The following is a 21,920-nucleotide window of genomic DNA, read 5'->3' on the forward strand; positions in this document are numbered from 1 at the left end:
AGGGAGTGCTCCTAATCTCAGATTGTTACCTGTATAAAGGACACCTGTCCACAGAAGCAATCAATCAATCAGATTACAAACTCTCCACCATGGCCAAGACCAAAGAGGATGTCAGGGACAAGATTATAGACCTACACAAGACTGGAATGGGCTACAAGACCATCGTCAAGCAGTTTGGTGAGAAGGTGACAACAGTTGGAAGAAACACAAAAGAACTGTCAATCTCCCTCGGCCTGGGGCTCCATGCAAGGAGTTGCAATGATCATGAGAACGGTGAGGAATCAGCCCAGAACTACACGGGAGGATCTTATCAATGATCTCAAGGCAGCTGGGACCATAGTCACCAAGAAAACAATTGGTAACACACTACGCCGTGAAGGACTGAAATCCTGCAGCGCCCGCAAGGTCCCCCTGCTCAAGAAAGCACATATACAGGCCCGTCTGAAGTTTGCCAATGAACATCTAAATGATTCAGAGGAGAACTGGGTGAAAGTGTTGTGGTCAGATGAGACCAAAATGGAGCTCTTTGGCATCAACTCAACTCGCCGTGTTTGGAGGAGGAGGAATGCTGCCTATGACCCCAAGAACACCATCCCCACCGTCAAACATGGAGGTGGAAACATTATGCTTTGGGGGTGTTTTTCTGCTAAGGGGACAGGACAACTTCACCGCATCAAAGGGACGATGGACGGGGCCATGTACCGTCAAATCTTGGGTCACCTTCCCTCAGCCAGGGCATTGAAAATGGGTTGTGGATGGGTATTCCAGCATGACAATGACCCAAAACACACGGCCAAGGCAACAAAGGAGTGGCTCAAGAAGAAGCACATTAAGGTCCTGGAGTGGCCTAGCCAGTCTCCAGACCTTAATCCCATAGAACATCTGTGGAGGGAGCTGAAGGTTCGAGTTGCCAAACGTCAGCCTCGAAACCTTAATGACTTGGAGAAGATCTGCAAAGAGGAGTGGGACAAAATCCCTCCTGAGATGTGTGCAAACCTGGTGGCCAACTACAAGAAACGTCTGACCTCTGTGGTTGCCAACAAGGGTTTTGCCACCAAGTACTAAGTCATGTTTTGCAGAGGGGTCAAATACTTATTTCCCTCATTAAAATGCAAATCAATTTATAACATTTTTGACATGCGTTTTTCTGAATTTTGTTGTTGTTATTCTGTCTCTCACTGTTCAAATAGACCTACCATTAAAATTATAGACTGATCATGTCTTTGTCAGTGGGCAAACGTACAAAATCAGCAGGGGATCAAATACTTTTTTCCCTCACTGTAAGTCTGATTTCTCCGTCATTGTTATCATGGATTCACATACAGAACTGATGTCCTCTCTCAATGACTTAGAGATTGCCGTCATCTTTCTGTTGTCCTGTTTAAATTCACATAGACACTTTTAACCTCTGCGGAATTCAGCATCCAGAAACACCTGTTGCAGAATGCTCTGCATTAACAACTCACTGTGACCATTTGCTGTAGATGCAGATAGCTAGTGCATTCAACTGGTAGACAAAGAAAAGTTTTATTGTCACATACAGAGGATAGACTAGACTTGAGCATAAGCGAAATACATAATAACAACTGAATAGGTGTACAAGATATTAACATTACAATGTATTACATGGTATATATTATGTTTACCTTTCAAAGACGGTATCCTCTGTAAGTTGACCTTTTCCCCACTCATCATAACTCTCGCATTACTGGTAGAGCTTTTAACTGCAATCATTTTCTTTGTTAATTTGAATTGTGTTTCATCAAGAAGTTGCTTTGTATTACATTTTGTTTCAGCAATGTAGGCTGAAAAAGGTTAACACCTCAGTCTAACAAAAAAGGTATAAAAGAAGAACATAAATACATTCTCTAATGCAAAATGTCATCTTAATTCATTATGGTTTATAACATAAATAAAAAGGAAAAGTAAGTGAGAAACACAAAGGCTTTCTTCTCTTTAAAAGTACCTAAGCTCTTAGAGTTAAAGTGTGAAACGGAAGTATTTTTGTTCCATTCATTTGTTGCTGGATAGTTAAATTACACTCATGAAATGTCACAATCGTCATTTGAAGAACAGCGTGGAATGCGAACATCTTTTATTTATATTTCACCACATGAACAAAAACAACAAAACGATACGTGAAGTCCTTGGGTACATACACAAACCAACACGGAACAAGATACCACACCACACAAATGCCAAACGACTACCTAAGTATGGTTCCCAATCAGAGACAACAAGCAACAGCTGATTCACGTTGCCTCTGATTGAGAACCACCCCGGCCAACATAGAAACACATCAACTAGATCCTGAACATAGAAACACAAAACATAGACTCTACACACCCTGGCTCAACATAACAGAGTCCCCAGAGCCAGGGCGTGACAGTACCCCCCCCCCCCCAAAGGCGCGGACTGCGACCGCGCCAAACATAAACCGAACAGGGGAGGGCCGGGTGGGCATTCCTCCTCGGAGGCGGATCCGGCTCCGGGCTTGATCAACACCCTCTAACAACCCCCCCGTAGCGCCCCTGGTCTGGTCCCGCTGGCTGGAGCTGGACATCGGTGGAGCGGATTGCTTAGGCTCCGGTGTGGAGCAGCTGACCGGTACCTGACCAGGCACCGGTGAAACGGGCACGGGCTGTGCCGGACTGACGACGCGCACCACAGGCTTGGTGCGGGGAGCAGGGACGGGCCGGACCGGGCTGACGACGCGCACCATAGACTTGGTGCGGGAAGCAGGAACGGCCCGGACCGGGCTGGCGACGCGCACCATTGGCTTGGTGCGGGGAGCAGGAACGGGCCGGGCCGGACTGACGACGCGCACCACAGGCTTGGTGCGGGGAGCAGGAACAGGCCGGACCAGACTGACGATTTGCCCCACAGGCTTGGTGCGGGGAGCAGGAACAGGCCGGGCCGGGCTGGCGATGCGCACCATTGGCTTGGTGCGAGGGGCAGGAACAGGCCGGACCGGGCTGGCGACGCGCACCATAGACTTGGTGCGGGGAGCAGGAACGGGCCGGACCGGGCTGGTGACGCGCACCACAGGCTTGGTGCGGGGAGCAGGAACAGGCCGGACCGGACTGACGATGCGCCCCACAGGCTTGGTGCGGGGAGCAGGAACAGGCCGGGCCGGGCTGGCGACGCGCACCATTGGCTTGGTGCGAGGGGCAGGAACAGGCCGGACCGGGCTGGCGACGCGCACCATTGGCTTGGTGCGAGGGGCAGGAACAGGCCGGACCGGGCTGACGACGCGCACCATTGGCTTGGTGCGAGGGGCAGGAACCGGCCGGGCCGGGCTGGCGACGCGCATCACAGGCTTGGTGCGAGGGACAGGAACAGGCCGGACCGCACTGGGAACACACACCACTGGCCTTATACGGGGATCATGAACGGGCCGGACCGGACTGGCAACACACTTCAGTACCTCTCGCCGTGCCTCTACACTTTCCCTCCCTCTAATCACCAATGGCTCCCGTAACCCGGTGGCCTTCTCTCCTCGTCCACCAACTCGCCCTTTATCTGCCTCCAGCAGCCCCGTTGCCCATGCCATGTGCCCCCCCCTAAACATTTCTTGGGGGTGCCTCTCCCCCGTGGATATGGCCTCCATGGCTCTCGCCAGACTCTCCATCCTCTGCTCCCAAGTCCAACCTCTCTCCTCTTCACGCTGCTTGACCCAGTCGAGGTGGTATCTTCTGTCACGATCGTAATTTGAAGAAACGGGCCAATGCGCAGCGTGGAATGCGAACATCTTTTATTTATATTTCACCACACGAACAAAAACAACAAAACGATACGTGAAGTCCTTGGGTACATACACAAACCAACACGGAACAAGATACCACACCACACAAATGCCAAACGACTACCTAAGTATGGTTCCCAATCAGAGACAACAAGCAACAGCTGATTCACGTTGCCTCTGATTGAGAACCACCCCGGCCAACATAGAAACACATCAACTAGATCCTGAACATAGAAACACAAAACATAGACTCTACACACCCTGGCTCAACATAACAGAGTCCCCAGAGCCAGGGCGTGACATGAAAGAAAGAATAGAATGAGAGGCACTTTTACATGCCCTTCTACATTTGTGAAATGCAAATAATTTTATATTGCCTTAATACAACAAATAAATCACACCATAATACATTAAATAGCAATTTGTAAAAGCCTTTTCACCCCTCTACCATCTAAAAATACTTTCTGAAATGTAGTTGCAATTCATAGACAGTAGCACAGTGTTAGTCACACATGATTAACAATTATGGAATGGTGTGTGTACTGCATTCTGTGTGTGTACTGTATATTGCAGGATTATTCTAAAGATAAGTCTGTGAGATAGTAACACCTGCCTTTGCCTTGCTTTTATTTGTTTTTGGAGTTTTGGTTAATCACACAGTCGGTTTGACTTCTTTTACTATGGGTACATGGTCTGTACCTCTAAATCCAAATAGGATATTTGTATCTGATAAGATCTTACTCTGATCTTCTGCTATGCTAAGAAACAATTATTCTCAAATTTGCAGCATAGGATGACAATTAATATTCTTGTTCATCCCAGCAGTTTGTATTTGTATTTCAGACCTATTCTTTGCACAATCAATTCAACTTCAATTTCATCAGGATGATCAGTTTACCCTTGGATTATTGCTTCTTCTCTTTCCCTTCACATTTTGATTACCCCTGTTGTAGATTTTGAAATCTAAAGGAGATAAATGGGCTTGCTGTTGTACTTGAGTTCGGTGCATGAGTTTGGAGGCATGTAATCTCTCTTGCAATTCGCACAATATGTAAAAAATTAGCTAAATGTATGATTTGTTACGAATGGTGGCTAACTTTAGCTAGACTAAGGGTTAGGGTTAGGTGTTAAGGTTAGGGTTAGGGTTAAGGCTAGGAGTTAGGTTAATGGGTTACGGTTAGGGTTAGGGTAATCTAACATGCTAAGTAGCTAAAAAGTAGTAAGTATTTGCAAAGTTGCTAATCAGCTAAAATTGATTTTTGTCTTAAGTAACCTTCTTTCTTATGTAACCATACCAAACGTAACATATCATACTAATTTCAGTTTCCAGATTTACATTTACTATGTTACGTCTAGTCTATGAGACCAGGCTGCAGTGAGAGGTTGCCCCCTTGAAAACCTGATTTGCATACTTTGCATTTGCATTCTGCTCTGTTAACACTTGAGGAGGTCACACTGGTGTGCTATGGGAAGTTACTTTGTAAACTTGAGCATATGGTTGGATGTTGTATCAGACACGCATCTTTGCTATGTGGGTTTGTTTTTCCAGAGGGCTGCTCTGTCTCCCCACTACATCCCCTCGTCACCTTCCTCCTTACTTTACTAGCAGACCTGGAAATTATGTCTTGTTGAGAGAGATTGCAAACAAAATGTAATAACTGTCCCATTTTTTTTATACAGCTTCCATTCTATGAATATCGTTCAGTGTGCACCCTGTTTCTTGGATATATAAGATACAATCGCTTACGATAGGATGGTCAAAAACTGTTTAGTATAAATCATAACAAATAATATAATCTGAAAACCACAATGAAATGCATATGATGAAAATATAATTACTTTTGCAATGTAAAACAAGTCAATCTACTTGTTTACTTCAAAATACAAGCCTATAATCCAAAATAAATGTGTGCTATTGAAATGATGTCATGTCTCTAGTCTGACTGCAAATTGACTTGAAAACCAATAAGGATTTCGGCTGGGTTTACTCAACTCTCATAAGCCCCTGAATCAGACAAAACAAGAGAGTCTGATTCAGTCAAAAAGAGAGAGTGAGTATGCAGTGGGATTAGAGTGAAATGACTTCTCCTGAACCCCCATCTTTGCCTTTCAGCTGATTAACCAGAAGATCAGGATGTGCACGCAGTTGTACAGCTCCAGGTCGTTCTTCTCCGTGCTCGAGTACCTGCTGGCCGTCGGCAATTACCTCAATGAGAACGCAGGGAAGGGAAAGGCCAAGGGATTCCGCCTCTCCTCCTTATCTAAAGTAGGTGCTCGTCTCCTCCTTATCTAAAGTAGGTAGTCCTCTCCTCCTTATCTAAAGTAGATGCACCTCTCCTCCTTATCTAAAGTAGGTGCTCCTCTCCTCCTTATCTAAAGTAGGTGCTCCTCTCCTCCTTATCTAAAGTAGGTGCTCCTCTCCTCCTTATCTAAAGTAGGTGCTCCTCTCCTCCTTATCTAAAGTAGGTGCTCGTCTCCTCCTTATCTAAAGTAGGTGCTCGTCTCCTCCTTATCTAAAGTAGGTGCTCCTCTCCTCCTTATCTAAAGTAGGTGCTCCTCTCCTCCTTATCTAAAGTAGGTGCTCCTCTCCTCCTTATCTAAAGTAGGTGCTCCTCTCCTCCTTATCTAAAGTAGGTGCTCGTCTCCTCCCTATCTAAAGTAGGTGCTACTCTCCTCTGTATCTAAAGTAGGTGCTCCTCTCCTCTGCTGTCACCTGACCTTTGGTGGAGTGTCTAGCACTAGGCTAATAAAACTTGATATACACAGAGGGATCTCCCTCCTCCTTCTCTCTCTTTTCAATTTCTCCTGTCCATCCTCTACCTGGTCAGCTGAGTCCAACTCAGGTTGGGTCATTCCCCCTAGTGTGTCTAACTCTGACACGCAGGTGATTGCATCACTGCCTGGCTTCACAAATCAAATGGAACTTCTTGCCATGGCGCAGACGCTGGGCCGGTGGACATTGGACAAGTGGACCGTGAGGTGACCTACTATTCACAGTGGGCAATGGCAGTCACAACTCACAACATCTTTCACCTTACTGGACCTTTTCTTTAAGTCTAAATATTGGTAGTTTTTGTCTAGTCTTTTCTTGGATTAGACTCCATGTTTATTAGATACATGTTTTTTTTTGTAAATTTGTCTGGGATTATTTTAGATCTCTCTGAACTATTAGCATAGGTCTTTGAGCGTAGTATACGACTCCTTGGTAGTTTCTATAGATTGCCGACTGAGCCGCTGCTGTGCTGTACTGCTCTCCTGATGGGAAGATTGAATGGCACTTTGCCCCAGATTTAAAATGCTTCCTCTCTATCTAATAAGACTGCAGTCTTCCTCCCAAAGCCTCACAGAGAAGGTTTGAAGGTGAAACAGAGAGAGCTAAATAGTTTGCACTGTGAGGGGACTCTGTGTTGTGAAATCAATAGCTGGACCTGGACATTGATATAGTAACTGTAAGATAAGAGAAAGCCATAGAGGTTGCTGTTGTTGTTGTTGTTGTTGTTTATCTTCAGTTGATGCTTCGTGCATCTTTTCTAGACTGGTCCTCAGGGGAGCGCCCTGGACCTCAAATTGGTAAACAACGTAACATATAAAAGACTATGGAATAAATCCCTTCACAGGATTAGAGAGAGAGAGATGTTCCCCTTGCATTTCAATTAAGACAGAAGCCACAAGCAACTGTGGTGCAGCAAGGCTTGCATTTTAGAAAGATCATTAACATTTATATAAATAGGTTTAATATGGGTTTTCATTAATTTTCAGGAAACGTAACACTCCTCAAGTATTTTTTTATTCACAGAAAAAGCTCACCACTGTCAAAGGACACAACGTATTACGGCTCTACTAAAGGTGATAATGACTCTGTATATAACATGGAAGCTTTTATGATGTGATGTTTTTGTTACGATATGATGCTTTTTGTTTTGATTTGTTTTCAAATCAAATTGATAAGAAACACACAGCCATTTCTGAGTAACAAAAGTATTAGCAATACCTTGAACAATCAGTTGACCTTGTCGGGTTAACGCAAAAATGGAAGAGTCAATGAAAACCTTGTGGATTGTTGATACATGCATCCAATAATACAAAGCAACATGCCTCAATATTAACACAGAGAGAAATTAACAGAAACTGTACGTTGAGATCCTATTGTTTGAGTAGCCTTGGTGGCAGGGCACTTGCATTCGTACACGCGGCACACAAAAATGTGTGCATTCTTCTGCTCTGCTGTGCAACTCAAGGCCTGGTAGGAACAATAGTTGTATGGCTCAGCCAGGACTCTGTGCTATAGGGCTGCTGCAGGTGTACCAGCATTCCCTCCTCTCTCCTATCTAATTTTCTGGTGAAGGTCTCTGTGTAGAAACAGCACAGTATGTTTTTAATATTTGATTTATCATAAACTATTTTTATAATGGAGAGAGTGTCACACCCCACCTTCCAATGTCCCTCTTCAACCCCACAGCTCTCCCAGCTCCGTGGGACAGACAGGAAGTTCACCTTGCTGCATGCCCTTGTGGAGCAGATCATGTTGCACGAACCCGGCTTGGCCACTTTTCCCCAAGAGTTGACGGAATTTGAAACTGTACCTGGGGGTAAGTAATCAAGATTTTGGTCAAAGCCCCCGAAATCTGTCCTGTATGTTTCAATTGGAGCAGTTTAGGTAAAACACTTAGGTATTTCTCTCTGTGTTTCTGATCAGCTTCCATTAAAGGCATCACTGCTGAATTGGACGGTGAGTCTACCACGTTTCCTATCCTGTCCAATGATGTATCTGTAAAAAACATGTGTTGCTCTTTACAGTGCTGAGATCTAATGATACAAAGACAGTGCAACAGTGACTGTATTTTCTTTATACACCTATGAATGATATTGTCTAAGATAGTATGATCTAGCTAGTTCAAGGAGTTGACTGGTTTGATGGCGCAGTTAAATGTAAAGTGTAAAGACATGTAGGCCTAATGTCAGCTTCATGTATGGACATTTATGATGACTTTTGGTTGAATAATTGTGATGAACAGTTGACATGAGTGCAGATCAGCCACTTGGCTTGATCCAGGCAGCAGAAAGGAGAAAATAGTGATTTAAAGTAGAGAGTATTTGCTTCAGTGATCAGGTATGATGGATGATGAACATGATGTGTCATCCCCTCCAGTTCTCAAGAATGAGTTACAGAAGGCCATTCAGTACAAGAAAACATACAAGAGAAGAAACCAAGGAAATCAACACCCAAAGTTTTCCAAAGACCTGAAGGTCAGTTATTCCGATAGGCCTATTCTCTCTTTTCAGTTCATATTCAGATGGACAGATACAGTGCCTTGCAAAAGTATTCATCCCCCTTGGCGTTTTTCCTATTTTGTTGCATTACAACCTGTAATTTAAATGGATTTTATTTTACACATGATCTGTCACATGATCTCAGTATATATACAGCTGTTCTGAAAGGCCCCAGAGTCTGCAACACAACTAAGCAAGGAGTACCACCAAGCAAGCGGCACCATGAAGACCAAGGAGCTCTCCAAACAGGTCAGGGACAACGTTGTGGAGTAGTACAGATCAGGGTTGGGTTATTTAAAAAATATCCGAAACTTTGAACATCCCACGGAGCACCATTAAATCCATTATTAAAAATTTGAAAGAATATGGCACCACAACAAACCTGCCAAGAGAGGGCCGCCCACCAAAACTCACAGACCAGGCAAGGAGGGCATTAATCAGAGAGGCAACAAAGAGACCAAAGATAACCCTGAAGGAGCTGCAAAGCTCCACAGCGGAGATTGCAGTATCTGTCCATAGGACCACTTTAAGCCGTACACTCCACAGAGCTGGTGTTCGCCAAAAGCCATGTGGGAGACTCCCCAAACATATGGAAGAAGGTACTCTGTTTAGATGAGACAAAAATTTAGCTTTTTGGACATCAAGGAAAACGCTATGTCTGGCGCAAACCCAACACCTCTCATCACCCCGAGAACACCATCCCCACAGTGAAGCATGGTGGTGGCAGCATCATGCTGTGGGGATGTTTTTCATCTGCAGGGACTGGGAAACTGGTCAGAATTGAAGGAATGATGGATGGCGCTAAATACAGGGAAATTCTTGAGGGAAACCTGTTTCAGTCTTCCAGAGATTTGAGACTGGGACGGAGGTTCACCTTCCAGCAGGACAATGACCATAAGCATTGTCCTGCTAAAGCAACACTTGAGTGGTTTAAGGGGAAACATTTAAATGTCTTGGAATGGCCTAGTCTAAGCCCAGACCTTAATCCAATTGAGAATCTGTGGTATGACTTAAAGATTGCTGTACACCAGAGGAACCCATTCAACTTGAAGGAGCTGGAGCAGTTTTGCCTTGAAGAATGGGCAAAAATCCCAGTGGCTAGATGTGCCAAGCTTATAAAGACATACCCCAAGAGACTTGCAGCTGTAATTGCTGCAAAAGGTGGCTGAATAGTTATGCACGCTCAAGTTTTCTGTCCTATTTCCTATTTGTTTCACAATTACATGTTTTTGCATCTTCCAAGTGGTAGGCCTGTTGTGTAAATCAAATGATACAAACCCCCCAAAAATCCATTTTAATTCCAGGTTGTAAGGCAACAAAATAGGAAAAATGCCAAGGGGGGTGAATGCTTTCGCAAGCCACTGTATAAGATTCAGACAAAAACAAGAAAAACTTTGACACACTGAATAAACATCAGCCCGTTGCATTGCACCATCACACTATATCGCTAATTCACAGTGCTTGTCCCAAGATGAGCACATCATAGTATGTGGCAGGGAAATTAATTTATATTTGCCATGTATACTGTTTGTTGCTTCATATTGCATTATGTTTCTCTGATGGTGTCGGCTGTCAGTTTGGAGTGATAGTTTTGTGACGCAACAAAAAAACACAGGTATTCTGATATTATACATCAAATAATTAATATTTTTAACCGGAGCTCCTCTTCACCCTTCTCCTTTCTCACTCTCACCCCAGATGGCGATTGAGAAGTACAACACCGATTTCTCCCTGCTGACAAAGAGGTCTGATGAGATGAAGAAGCTTTACACTGAGATATTGGTAATCGCAGAGTTATTATTTTAATATGTCTGTTGTGCAGCCCCTCCAGAGATAAATGGTTACTCTAGTACTGAAATGTCGAGATGGCCCTTTTCCATGGTTTCAGCTTATCTATCTTTCCACTGTGAAGATGGAGGGGGGATTGAAGAGGATATACAGTGCATTTGGAAAGTATTCAGACCCTTGACTTTTTCCAAATTTTGTTACGTTACAGCCTTATTCTAAAATGGATTAAATAAATAAAAATCCTCATCAATCTACACACAAAACCCCATAATGACAAAGCGAAAACAGGTTTTTTGAGATTTTTTGCAAATGTATTAAAAATAAAAAACAGAACTACCTTATTTACATAAGTATTCAGACCCTTTGCTATGAGACTCGAAATTGAGCTCAGATGTATCCTGTTTACATTGATCATCCTTGACATGTTTCTACAACTTGATTGGAGTCCACCTGTGGTAAATTCAATTCATTGGACATGATTTGGAAAGGCACACACCTGTCTATATAAGGTCCCACAGTTGACAGTGCATGTCATAGCAAAAACCAAGCCATTAGGTCGAAGGAATTGTCCGTAGAGCTCCGAGACAGGATTGTGTCGAGGCACAGATCTGGGGAAGGGTACCAAAACAGTTCTGCAGCATTGAATGTCCCCAATTACACAGTGGCCTCCATCATTCTTAAATGGAAGAAGTTTGTAACCACCACAACTCTTCCTAGAGCTGGCTGCCTGGCCAAACTGAGCAATCGGGGGAGAATGGCCTTGGTCAGGGAGGTGACCAAGAACCCGATAGTCACCCTGACAGAGTTCTAGAGTTCCTCTGTGGAGATGGGAGAACCTTCCAGAAGGACAACCATCTCTGCAGCACTCCACCAATCAAGCCTATATGGTAGAGTGGCCAGACGGAAGCCACTCCTCAGTAAAAGGCACATAAATCCCGCTTGGAGTTTGCCAAAAGGCACCTAAAGACTCTCAGACCATGAGAAACAAGATTATCTGGTCTGATGAAACCAAGATTGAACTCTTTGGCCTGAATGCCAAGCGTCATGTCTGGAGGAAACCTGGCACCATCCCTACGGTGAAGCATGGTGGGTGCAGCATCATGCTGTGGGGATGTTTTTCAGCGGCAGGGACTGGGAGATTAGTCAGGATCGAGGCAAAGATGAACGGAGCAAAGTACAGAGAGATCCTTGATGAAAATGTGCTCCAGAGCACTCAGGACCTCAGACTGGGGTGAAGGTTCACCTTCCAAGAGGACAACGACCCTAAGCACACAGCCAAGACAACGCAGGAGTGGCTTCGGGACAAGTCTCTGAAGGTTCTTGAGTTGCCCAGCCAGAGCCCGGACTTGAACCCAATCGAACATCTCTGGAGAGACCTGAAAATAGCTCTGCGGTGACGCTCCTCATCCAACCTGACAGAGCTTGAAAGGATCTGCAGGCAAGAATGGGAGAAACTCCCCAAGTACAGGTGTGCCAAGATTGTAGTATCTTACCCAAGAAGACTCAAGGCTGTAATCGCTGCCAAAGATGCTTCAACAAAGTACTTAGTAAAGGGTCTGAATACTTCTGTAAATGTGATAGTTCAGTTTTGTATTAGCAAAAATGTCTAAAAAACAGTTTTTGCTTTGTCATTATGGGGTACTGTGTGTAGATTGATGTAACGTAACAAAATGTGGAAAAAGTCAAGAGGTCTGAATACTTTCCACTGTATATATTTCAAATAAATTATTCTTCAAGGTTACTAACTTCTGCAGCAGAAGCTTAAACTTGATATGTAATAGTTAGCATAGAGCACAGCTCAGAGTCTGCCCCTATTAATACTATAATACACAGTAGGGTATTAGAGTCTGTCCCTATTAATACTATAATACACAGGAGGGTTTTAGAGTCTGTCCTTATTAATACTATAATACACAGGAGGGTATTAGAGTCTGCCCCTATTAATACTATAATACACAGGAGGGTATTAGAGTCTGCCCCTATTCATACTATAATACACAGGAGGGTATTAGAGTCTGTCCCTATTAATACTGTAATACACAGGAGGGTATTAGAGTCTGTCCCTATTAATAGGTTTAAGATGGCGCCGACAGAGAGGGCTGCCTCGCTTCTAGTCCTTAGGAAACTTTGCAGTATTTTGTTTTTTATGTATTATTTCTTACATTGTTAGCCCAGAAAATCTTAAGTGTAATTACATACAGCCGGGAAGAACTATTGGATATCAGAGCGGCGTCAATTTACCAGCACTACAACCAGGAATACGACTTTCCCGAAGTGGATCCTTTGTTCCCACCACCCAGGGCATTTGAACTGATTCCAGAGGCCGACCCAAAACAACGGCGCCGGAGGAGAGGGAGCCGGAGCGGTCTCCTAGTCAGACTTAGGAGGCGCACAGTATATTACTCTCTAATGTCCAGTCCCTAAATAACAAAGTGGACGAGATCAGGGCAAGGGTTGCTTTCCAGAGAGACATCAGGGATTGTAACATACTCTGTTTCACGGAATCATGGCTCTCTCGGAATATACTGTCCCCGTCCATACAGCCATCTGGGTTCTCAATATATCGCGCCGACAGGAATAAACATCTCTCCGGGAAGAAGAGGAGTGGGGGGGGGGGGGGGGTATGTTTCATGACTAACAACTCATGGTGTAATCGTAACAACATAGAGGAACTCAAGTCATTTTGTTCACCTGACCTAGAATTCCTCACAATGAAATGCCGACCGTACTATCTCCCAAGATAATTCTCTTTGTTTATTGTCACATTTGTGTATATCCCCCTCAAGCCGATACCAAAATGGCCCTCAAGGAACTCCACTGGACTTTATGCAAACTGGAAACCTGAGGCTGCATTTATTATAGCTAGGGATTTTAACAAAGCAAATTTGAGAAAAAGGCTACCTAAATTCTATCAGCATACTGACTGTAGCACTCGCGCTGGAAAAACATTGGACCATTGTTACACTCATTTCCGTTATGCATACAAGGCCCTCCCCCGCCCTCCTTTTGGCAAATCTGACAACGACTCCATTTTGCTCCTCCCTTCCTATAGGCAGAAACTCAAACAGGAAGCACCCGTGTTTAGGACTATTCAACGCTGGTCTGACCAATTGTAATCCACGCTTCAAGATTGTTTTGATCACGCAGACTGGGATATGTTCCGGGTAGCCTCTGAGAATAATATAGACGTATGCGCTGATTCGGTGATTGGGTTTATAAGGAAGTGTATAGGATATGTCGTACCCACTGTGACTATTAAAACCTAACCAGAAACCGTGGATAGATGGCAGCATTCGCGAAGAAATGAAGCACGAACCCCCGCATTTAACCATGACAAGGTGACAGGGATTATGGCAGAATACAAACAGAGTGGTCGTTCCCTCCGCAAGGCAATCAAACAGGCAAAACATAAATATCGAGACAAAGTGGAGTCGCAAGTCAACGGCTCAGACACGAGACGTATGTGGCAGGGTTTACAGACAATCACGGACTATAATAGGAAAACAGCCACGTCGCGGACACCGACGTCTTGCTGCCAGACTAAACAAGTTATTTTCATGCTTTGAGGATAACACAGTGCCACCAACGCGGCCAGCTACCAAGGCTCTCCTTCTCAGTGGCCGACATGAGTAAGACATTTAAACGTGTTAACCCTCGCAAGGCTGCCGGCCCAGACGGCATTCCTAGCCGCGTCCTCAGAGCATGCGCAGACCAGCTGGCTGGTGTGTTTACGGACATATTCAATCTCTCCCTATCCCAGTCTGCTGTCCCCACATGCTTCAAGATGGCCACCATTGTTCCTGTACCCAAGAATGCAAAGGTAACTGAACTAAATGACTATCGCCCCGTAGCACTAACTTCTGTCATCATGAAGTGCTTTGAGAGACTAGTCAAGGATCATGTCATCTCCACCTTACCTGTCACCTTAGACCCACTTCAATTTGCATACTGCCCCAATAGGTCCACAGACGACGCAATCGCCATCACACTGCATACTGCCCTATCCCATCTGGACAAGAGGAATACCTATGTAAGAATGCTGTTCATTGGCTATAGCTCAGCATTCAACACCATAGTACCCTCCAAGCTCATCATCAAGCTTGAGGCCCTGGGTCTCAACCCCGCCACGTGCAATTGGGTCCTGGACTTCCTGACGGGCCGCCCCCAGGTGGTGAACATAGGAAACAACATCTCCACTTCGCCGATCCTCAACACTGGGGCCCCAAAAGGGTGTGTGCTCAGCCCCCTCCTGTTCTCCCTGTTCACCCATGACTGTGTAGCCATGCACGACTCCAACTCAATCATCAAGTTTGCAGACAACACAACAATAGTAGGCTTGATTACTAACAACGATGAGACAGCCTACAGGGAGGAGGTGAGGGCTCTCGGAGTGTGGTGTCAGGAAAATAACCTCTCACTCAACATCAACAAAACAATGGAGATGATCGTGGACTTCAGGAAACAGCAGAGGGAGTACCCCCCTATCCACATCGACGGGACAGCAGTGGAGAAGGTGGAAAGTTCCTCGGTGTACATATCACTGACAAACTGAAATGGTCCACCCACACAGACAGTGTGGTGAAGAAGGCGCAACAGCGTCTCTTCAACCTCAGGAGGCTGAATAAATTTGGCCTGTCACCTAAAACCCTCACAAACTTTAACAGATGCACAATTGAGAGCATCCTGTCGGGCTCCATCACCGCCTGGTATGGCTACTGCACAGCCCACAACCGCAGGGCTCTCCAGAGGGTGGTACGGTCTGCACAACGCATCACCGGGGGCAAACTACCTGCCCTCCAGTTCACCTACAGCACCCAATGTCACAGGAAGGCCAAAAAGATAATCAAGGACAACTACCACCTGAGCCACTGTCTGTTCACACACCTATCATCCAGAAGGCGAGGACAGTACAGGTGTATCAAAGCTGGGACTGAGAGACTGAAAAACAGCTTCTATCTCAAGGCCATCAGACTGTTAAACAGCCATCACTAGCACAGTGTATATACTGTACATCACTAGCAAATGTATATACTGTATTCTATACTATCTTAATAATGTTTACATATCTGTCATTAGCCATCTCATATGTATATACTGTATTCTATACTATCTATTGCATCTTAGACTATGCCACTCTGATAATGATAATGACATTGCTCATCCATATATTTATATATTCTTATTCCATTCCTTTACTTAGATTTGTGTGTATTAGGTTTTTGTTGTAGAACTGTTAGATATTACTTGCTAGATATTGCTGCACTGTCGGAACTAGAAGCACAAGCATTTGCTACACTGGCAATAACATCTGCTAACCATGTGTATGTGACCAATAAATGTGATTTGATTTGACTATAATACACCGGAGGGCCATTTTCCAACCTATCCTATTTCCAGAAGGACGATCCATCATCACAAAGAGTCCACCTGACTCTGCTGCGTTCTGGGTTTGAGTTGTGAGCCTTGACAGGGTGACGGGTGAGCCTTGACAGGGTGAAGGGTGAGCCTTGGCAGGAAATTGTGATATAGTAGGTTCCACAATTAAATTCCTGTGCACTCCAATCTTTATCCTCCCCACCCTCTCGCACACGCGAGAATGGTGTGCTACAGCCTGAGCCAGGAGCAGAGAGAGAGAGAGAGAGAGAGAGAGAGAGAGAGAGAGAGAGAGAGAGAGAGAGAGAGAGAGAGAGAGAGGAGAGAGAGAGAGAGAGAGAGAGAGAGAGAGAGAGAGAGAGAGAGAGAGAGAGAGAGAGAGAGAGAGAGAGAGAGAGAGCTGACCCTGACACAGCTTATATCTGTGACATTATCAGAACCTTCCCTCTGCTCCCCAGGGGAACAAAATTGCTACAGTCAGACATGGAACCAATGGTAGTAGCCTATACTGTATAGTTAAATTGCTCTCCCAGTGTTACTGTAACGTTTATTTAGGCGGAAATGTGTCAAAATACTTTAAAGTTTTAAGTTAAGTTCAGTGTTCCATATGTGCTGCAGTGTTGTTGGCTTAGCTTTTCTGATTAGCGGTGTGATCATATAGCAGTTGAGCCGTGTTTGATTGATATTAGATGTTACTCTTGAGCCACTGTTTTAATGACGCAGCCTTTGTATTAGTTACTGACCCTGTAGTAAGTGTAGGCATGGATTCATGCAATGGCCACCCGTCTGTCTCATTTAAGATATTTAAGTCCAATAATTGTTTCCATGCTCACGTAGTGTAGCAGCTCATTATTACAAATGGAGTTACATTATGCATCCCAATCGAACCAGGGACATCAGTTAACCCCAGGAATTAGACCAAATGTATTATTAACCGTGGGTTGCCATTTTTTACAGATTATAACCTCTGAAAGAATGAAAGAAACTGAAGTGCTTGGGGCATGGGATGTCAAAAATAATACATTGGGTTATTTGTCTTTTTTCTTGAAGGTTAAATTCGGAGAGCCGATGGATCAAGATTCTCAGGAGCTGTTTGGCTTGGTGTGCCAGTTTGTCAACGACTTCAATAGGACACATGCTGAAATCAGATAACAATTTGCTGTCCTTGCGTGACTATCTATGAATCTTCAGCCAATCCAAACACAATTAAATGCTGAATACTTTGTAATATGCACATACAAATACACGTTTATTTACTTCATATTGTAAGGAGGCCATGACTTCTTACATTTTGCACTAATCAGTGACATACAGTGGGGGAAAAAAGTATTTAGTCAGCCACCAATTGTGCAAGTTCTCCCACTTAAAAAGATGAGAGAGGCCTGTCATTTTCATCATAGGTACACGTCAACTATGACAGACAAATGGAGAAAAGGAAATCCAGAAAATCACATTGTAGGATTTTTAATGAATTTATTTGCAAATTATTGTGGAAAATACGTATTTGGTCACCTACAAACAAGCAAGATTTCTGGCTCTCACAGACCTGTAACTTCTTCTTTAAGAGGCTCCTCTTTCCTCCACTCGTTACCTGTATTAATGGCACCTGTTTGAACTTGTTATCAGTATAAAAGACACCTGTCCACAACCTCAAACAGTCACACTCCAAACTCCACTATGGCCAAGACCAAAGAGCTGTCAAAGGACACCAGAAACAAAATTGTAGACCTGCACCAGGCTGGGAAGACTGAATCTGCAATAGGTAAGCAGCTTGGTTTGAAGAAATCAACTGTGGGAGCAATTATTAGGAAATGGAAGACATACAAGACCACTGATAATCTCCCTCGATCTGGGGCTCCACGCAAGATCTCACCCCGTGGGGTCAAAATGATCACAAGAACGGTCAGCAAAAATCCCAGAACCACACGGGGGGACCTAGTGAATGACCTGCAGAGAGATAGGACCAAAGTAACAAAGCCTACCATTAGTAACACACTACGGCAGGGACTCAAATCCTGCAGTGCCAGACGTGTCCCCCTGCTTAAGCCAGTACATGTCCAGGCCCGTCTGAAGTTTGCTAGAGTGCATTTGGATGATCCAGAAGAGGATTGGGAGAATGTCATATGGTCAGATGAAACCAAAATAGAACTTTTTGGTAAAAACTCAACTCGTCGTGTTTGGAGGACAAAGAATGCTGAGTTGCATCCAAAGAACACCATACCTACTGTGAAGCATGGGGGTGGAAACATCATGCTTTGGGGCTGTTTTTCTGCAAAGGGACCAGGACGACTGATCCGTGTAAAGGAAAGAATGAATGGGGCCATGCATCGTGAGATTTTGAGTGAAAACCTCCTTCCATCAGCAAGGGCATTGAAGATGAAACGTGGCTGGGTCTTTCAGCATGACACTGATCCCAAACACACCGCCCGGGCAACGAAGGAGTGGCTTCGTAAGAAGCATTTCAAGGTCCTGGAGTGGCCTAGCCAGTCTCCAGATCTCAACCCCATAGAAAATCTTTGGAGGAAGTTGAAAGTCCGTGTTGCCCAGCGACAGCCCCAAAACATCACTGCTCTAGAGGAGATCTGCATGGAGGAATGGGCCAAAATATCAGCAACAGTGTGTGAAAACCTTGTGAAGACTTACAGAAAACGTTTGACCTGTGTCATTGCCAACAAAGGGTATATAACAAAATATTGAGAAACTTTTGTTATTGACCAAATACTTATTTTCCACCATAATTTGCAAATAAATTCATTAAAAATCCTACAATGTGATTTTCTGGATCTTCTTTCCTCATTTTGTCTCTCATAGTTGACTTGTACCTATGATGAAAATTACAGGCCTCTCTCATCTTTTTAAGTGGGAGAACTTGCACAATTGGTGGCTGACTAAATACATTTTTTCCCCCACTGTATAACATGAATGGCAACCTTGAAACGTCGCTGGGTCTTTGAAAAGCGCTATATAAATCACATTATTATTATTATTAATATTATTGTTGCTATTTGTGTGCACTAAGATGCCACACGAGCTGTGTTTTTTTAAGTAGTCCAAGACATAGCTGTAGTTTCAGTTTACAGTTGTGTCTAATACTATGTTTAGGCAGCTAGACTTGAGGATTGCAATTTCAGTGGGAAAACACTAGAGTGAATAATGATTTGCTGTTATTAAAACAAATCTATATGGGATATATAACAGGTACTGTATGTCGTTTGAAGACAGTAGACTAATAGTTGGTCGGGATTCATTGTGACAAATTGTCTGAAATCGATTGGAAAAAATGTATTGAATTGAAGTTACGAGACAGTAGGGGGAATGCCAACACTTTGAGAGCTTGGGACTATAAGGTTCTATCAGAGAGAGAGAGAGAGAGAGAGAGAGAGAGAGAGAGAGAGAGAGAGAGAGAGAGAGAGAGAGAGAGAGAGAGAGAGAGAGAGAGAGAGAGAGAGAGAGAGAGAGAGAGAGAGAGAGAGAGAGAGAGAGAGAGAGAGAGAGAGAGAGAGAGAGAGAGAGAGAGAGAGAGAGAGAGAGAGACTGTGTCTGACATTTTAATCAGAAGAAAGCAGTGTTGGTTAGTTGCTAACTGTGAACCAACAGCATAATGAACAAGGACCCCATGCTGTTGTAAGTGATTCATAAAGCTGTACTTGTACAACAAAAAATATTATATTTGAATTCATTATTTCTATAACAAAATGCTGGTGAATGATTAGAATTCGAAAATTGAGAGAAAACATGGTATTAAATGTGGCAGAAGATGACTTATTACTTTTGTGATATTACATATTTACCTAGACTGGGTTATTTTTTTCTCGTTTCTGAAACAAATTTGATCCGATTTTGTACAATTTGATTAAGAGAAAAGATAGAAGAGCAGAGGCCGTGTTCCAGCGGCTCCCCCACCGGATGATGGGGTTCAATCCCCGCTCCAACCCTTTAATCTGTTTCTACCAACTGCCTGTAACCCCTCTGATTTCTTCCCTTTCAAAATAAACAAAAAAAAGCCCATTCAAACTATACTAAACAAAAATATAAATGCAACAATTTCAACGATTTTACTGAGTTACAGTTCATATAAGGAAATCAGTAAATTGAAATAAATAAATAATGCCCTAATCTATGGATTTTACATGACTGGGCAGAGGTGCAGCCATGGGTGGACCTGGGAGGGCATAGGCCCACCCACTTCGGAGCCAGGCCCACCCACTGGGGAGCCAGGCCCAGGCAATCATAATTAGTTTTTCCCCACAAAAGGGCTTTATTACAGACAGATATACTCCAATTTCATCAGCTGTCCGGGTGGCTGGTCTCAGACGATCCCGCAGGTGAAGAAGCCAGATGTGGAGGTCCTGGACTGGCGTGGTTACACATGGTCTGCGGTTGTGAGGCCGGTTGAATGTCCTGCCAAATTCTCTAAAACGACGTTGGAGGCGGCTTATGGTAGAGAATTGAACATAAAATTCTCTGGAAACAGCTCTGGTGGACATTCCTGCAGTCAGCATGCCAATTGCACGCTCCCTCAAAACTTGAGACATCTGTGGCATTGTGTTGTGTGACAAAACTGCATTTTATTGTCCCCAGCACAAGGTGCACCTGTGTAATTATTATGCTGTTTAATCAGCTTCTTGATATGCCACACCTGTCAGGTGGATGGATTACCTTGGCAAATGAGAAATGCTCACTAACAGGGATGTAAACACATTTGTGCACAACATTTGAGAGAAATAAGCTTTTCATGCGTATGTAACATTTCTGGGATCTTTTATTTCAGCTCATGAAACATGGGACCAACACTTTACAAGTTGTGTTTATATTTTTGTTCAGTATATTTCCAATATGAATGAGCTTGGTGCACAGCAACTAAAGCTTGACCATGTTTCAGCGTGTGAGGACCTAGAAACCTACAGTCAATGAAAATATAATGTTGGATAGTTTCTCATGAAATTATGCCCTATATTCCTCCTACCCATCTGTGCTTGCTATGCTACAATTTGTTTAATTGACTACACTTTTCCTGTCATATGTAATTTTCACTTAATACCCATGACTTTAAATACTTAGTCATGTCAAGTGTGAAACTTCAAGGCAGGTTGTTTTTATGTAAAGCCCTGTTTATACCTGGTGCTAACATGGGTCCTTTGTCCTCATCAGAAATGTGTCTACACATGGTATTCAACTGTGTCTGTTATCTGTCCACTGTGTCTGCATTGTGGCCAGATTTCCTGGTCCCTTCCTTTATTCAAATTATTTCACAGATATTCTTTCAAAATAATATTTATTTATTGTAAGACACTTACAGTGAGGGAAAAAAGTATTTGATCCCCTGCTGATTTTGTACGTTTGCCCACTGACAACGAAATGATCAGTCTAGAATTTTAATGGTAGGTTTATTTGAACAGTGAGAGACAGAATAACAACAACAAAATCCAGAAAAACGCATGTCAAAAATGTTATAAATTGATTTGCATTTTAATGAGGGAAATAAGTATTTGATCCCTCTCAATCAGAAAGATTTCTGGCTCCCAGGTGTCTTTTATACAGGTAACGAGCTGAGATTAGGAGCACACTCTTAAAGGGAGTGCTCCTAATCTCAGTTTGTTACCTGTATAAAAGACACCTGTCCACAGAAGCAATCAATCAATCAGATTCCAAACTCTCCACCATGGCCAAGACCAAAGAGCTCTCCAAGGATGTCAGGAACAAGATTGTAGACCTACACAAGGCTGGAATGGGCTACAAGACC

The 21,920-nt window shown here is 43.8% G+C and overlaps 1 protein-coding gene across 1 annotated transcript in view; it reads left to right on the top strand.

Annotated features, from left to right (window-relative positions):
- The window catches only part of LOC311148145 (uncharacterized protein), a gene marked incomplete at its 3' end in the record, with an annotated part of 46,820 nt that extends 29,491 nt beyond the window's left edge, over positions 1 to 17,329 (top strand). The window contains exons 12-17 of the mRNA XM_084185038.1: positions 5,859 to 6,011; positions 8,205 to 8,334; positions 8,442 to 8,474; positions 8,895 to 8,992; positions 10,715 to 10,798; positions 17,228 to 17,329. Of these exons, the coding sequence (XP_084041164.1) occupies positions 5,859 to 6,011; positions 8,205 to 8,334; positions 8,442 to 8,474; positions 8,895 to 8,992; positions 10,715 to 10,798; positions 17,228 to 17,329 (600 nt within the window). The remainder of the gene's footprint in view (positions 1 to 5,858; positions 6,012 to 8,204; positions 8,335 to 8,441; positions 8,475 to 8,894; positions 8,993 to 10,714; positions 10,799 to 17,227) is intronic.
- Between the last annotated feature and the right edge of the window lie 4,591 nt (positions 17,330 to 21,920).

Source organism: Coregonus lavaretus, assembly GCF_964263955.1.
Source record: "Coregonus lavaretus genome assembly, chromosome: 20".
In the NCBI taxonomy this organism is placed as follows: domain Eukaryota; kingdom Metazoa; phylum Chordata; class Actinopteri; order Salmoniformes; family Salmonidae; genus Coregonus; species Coregonus lavaretus.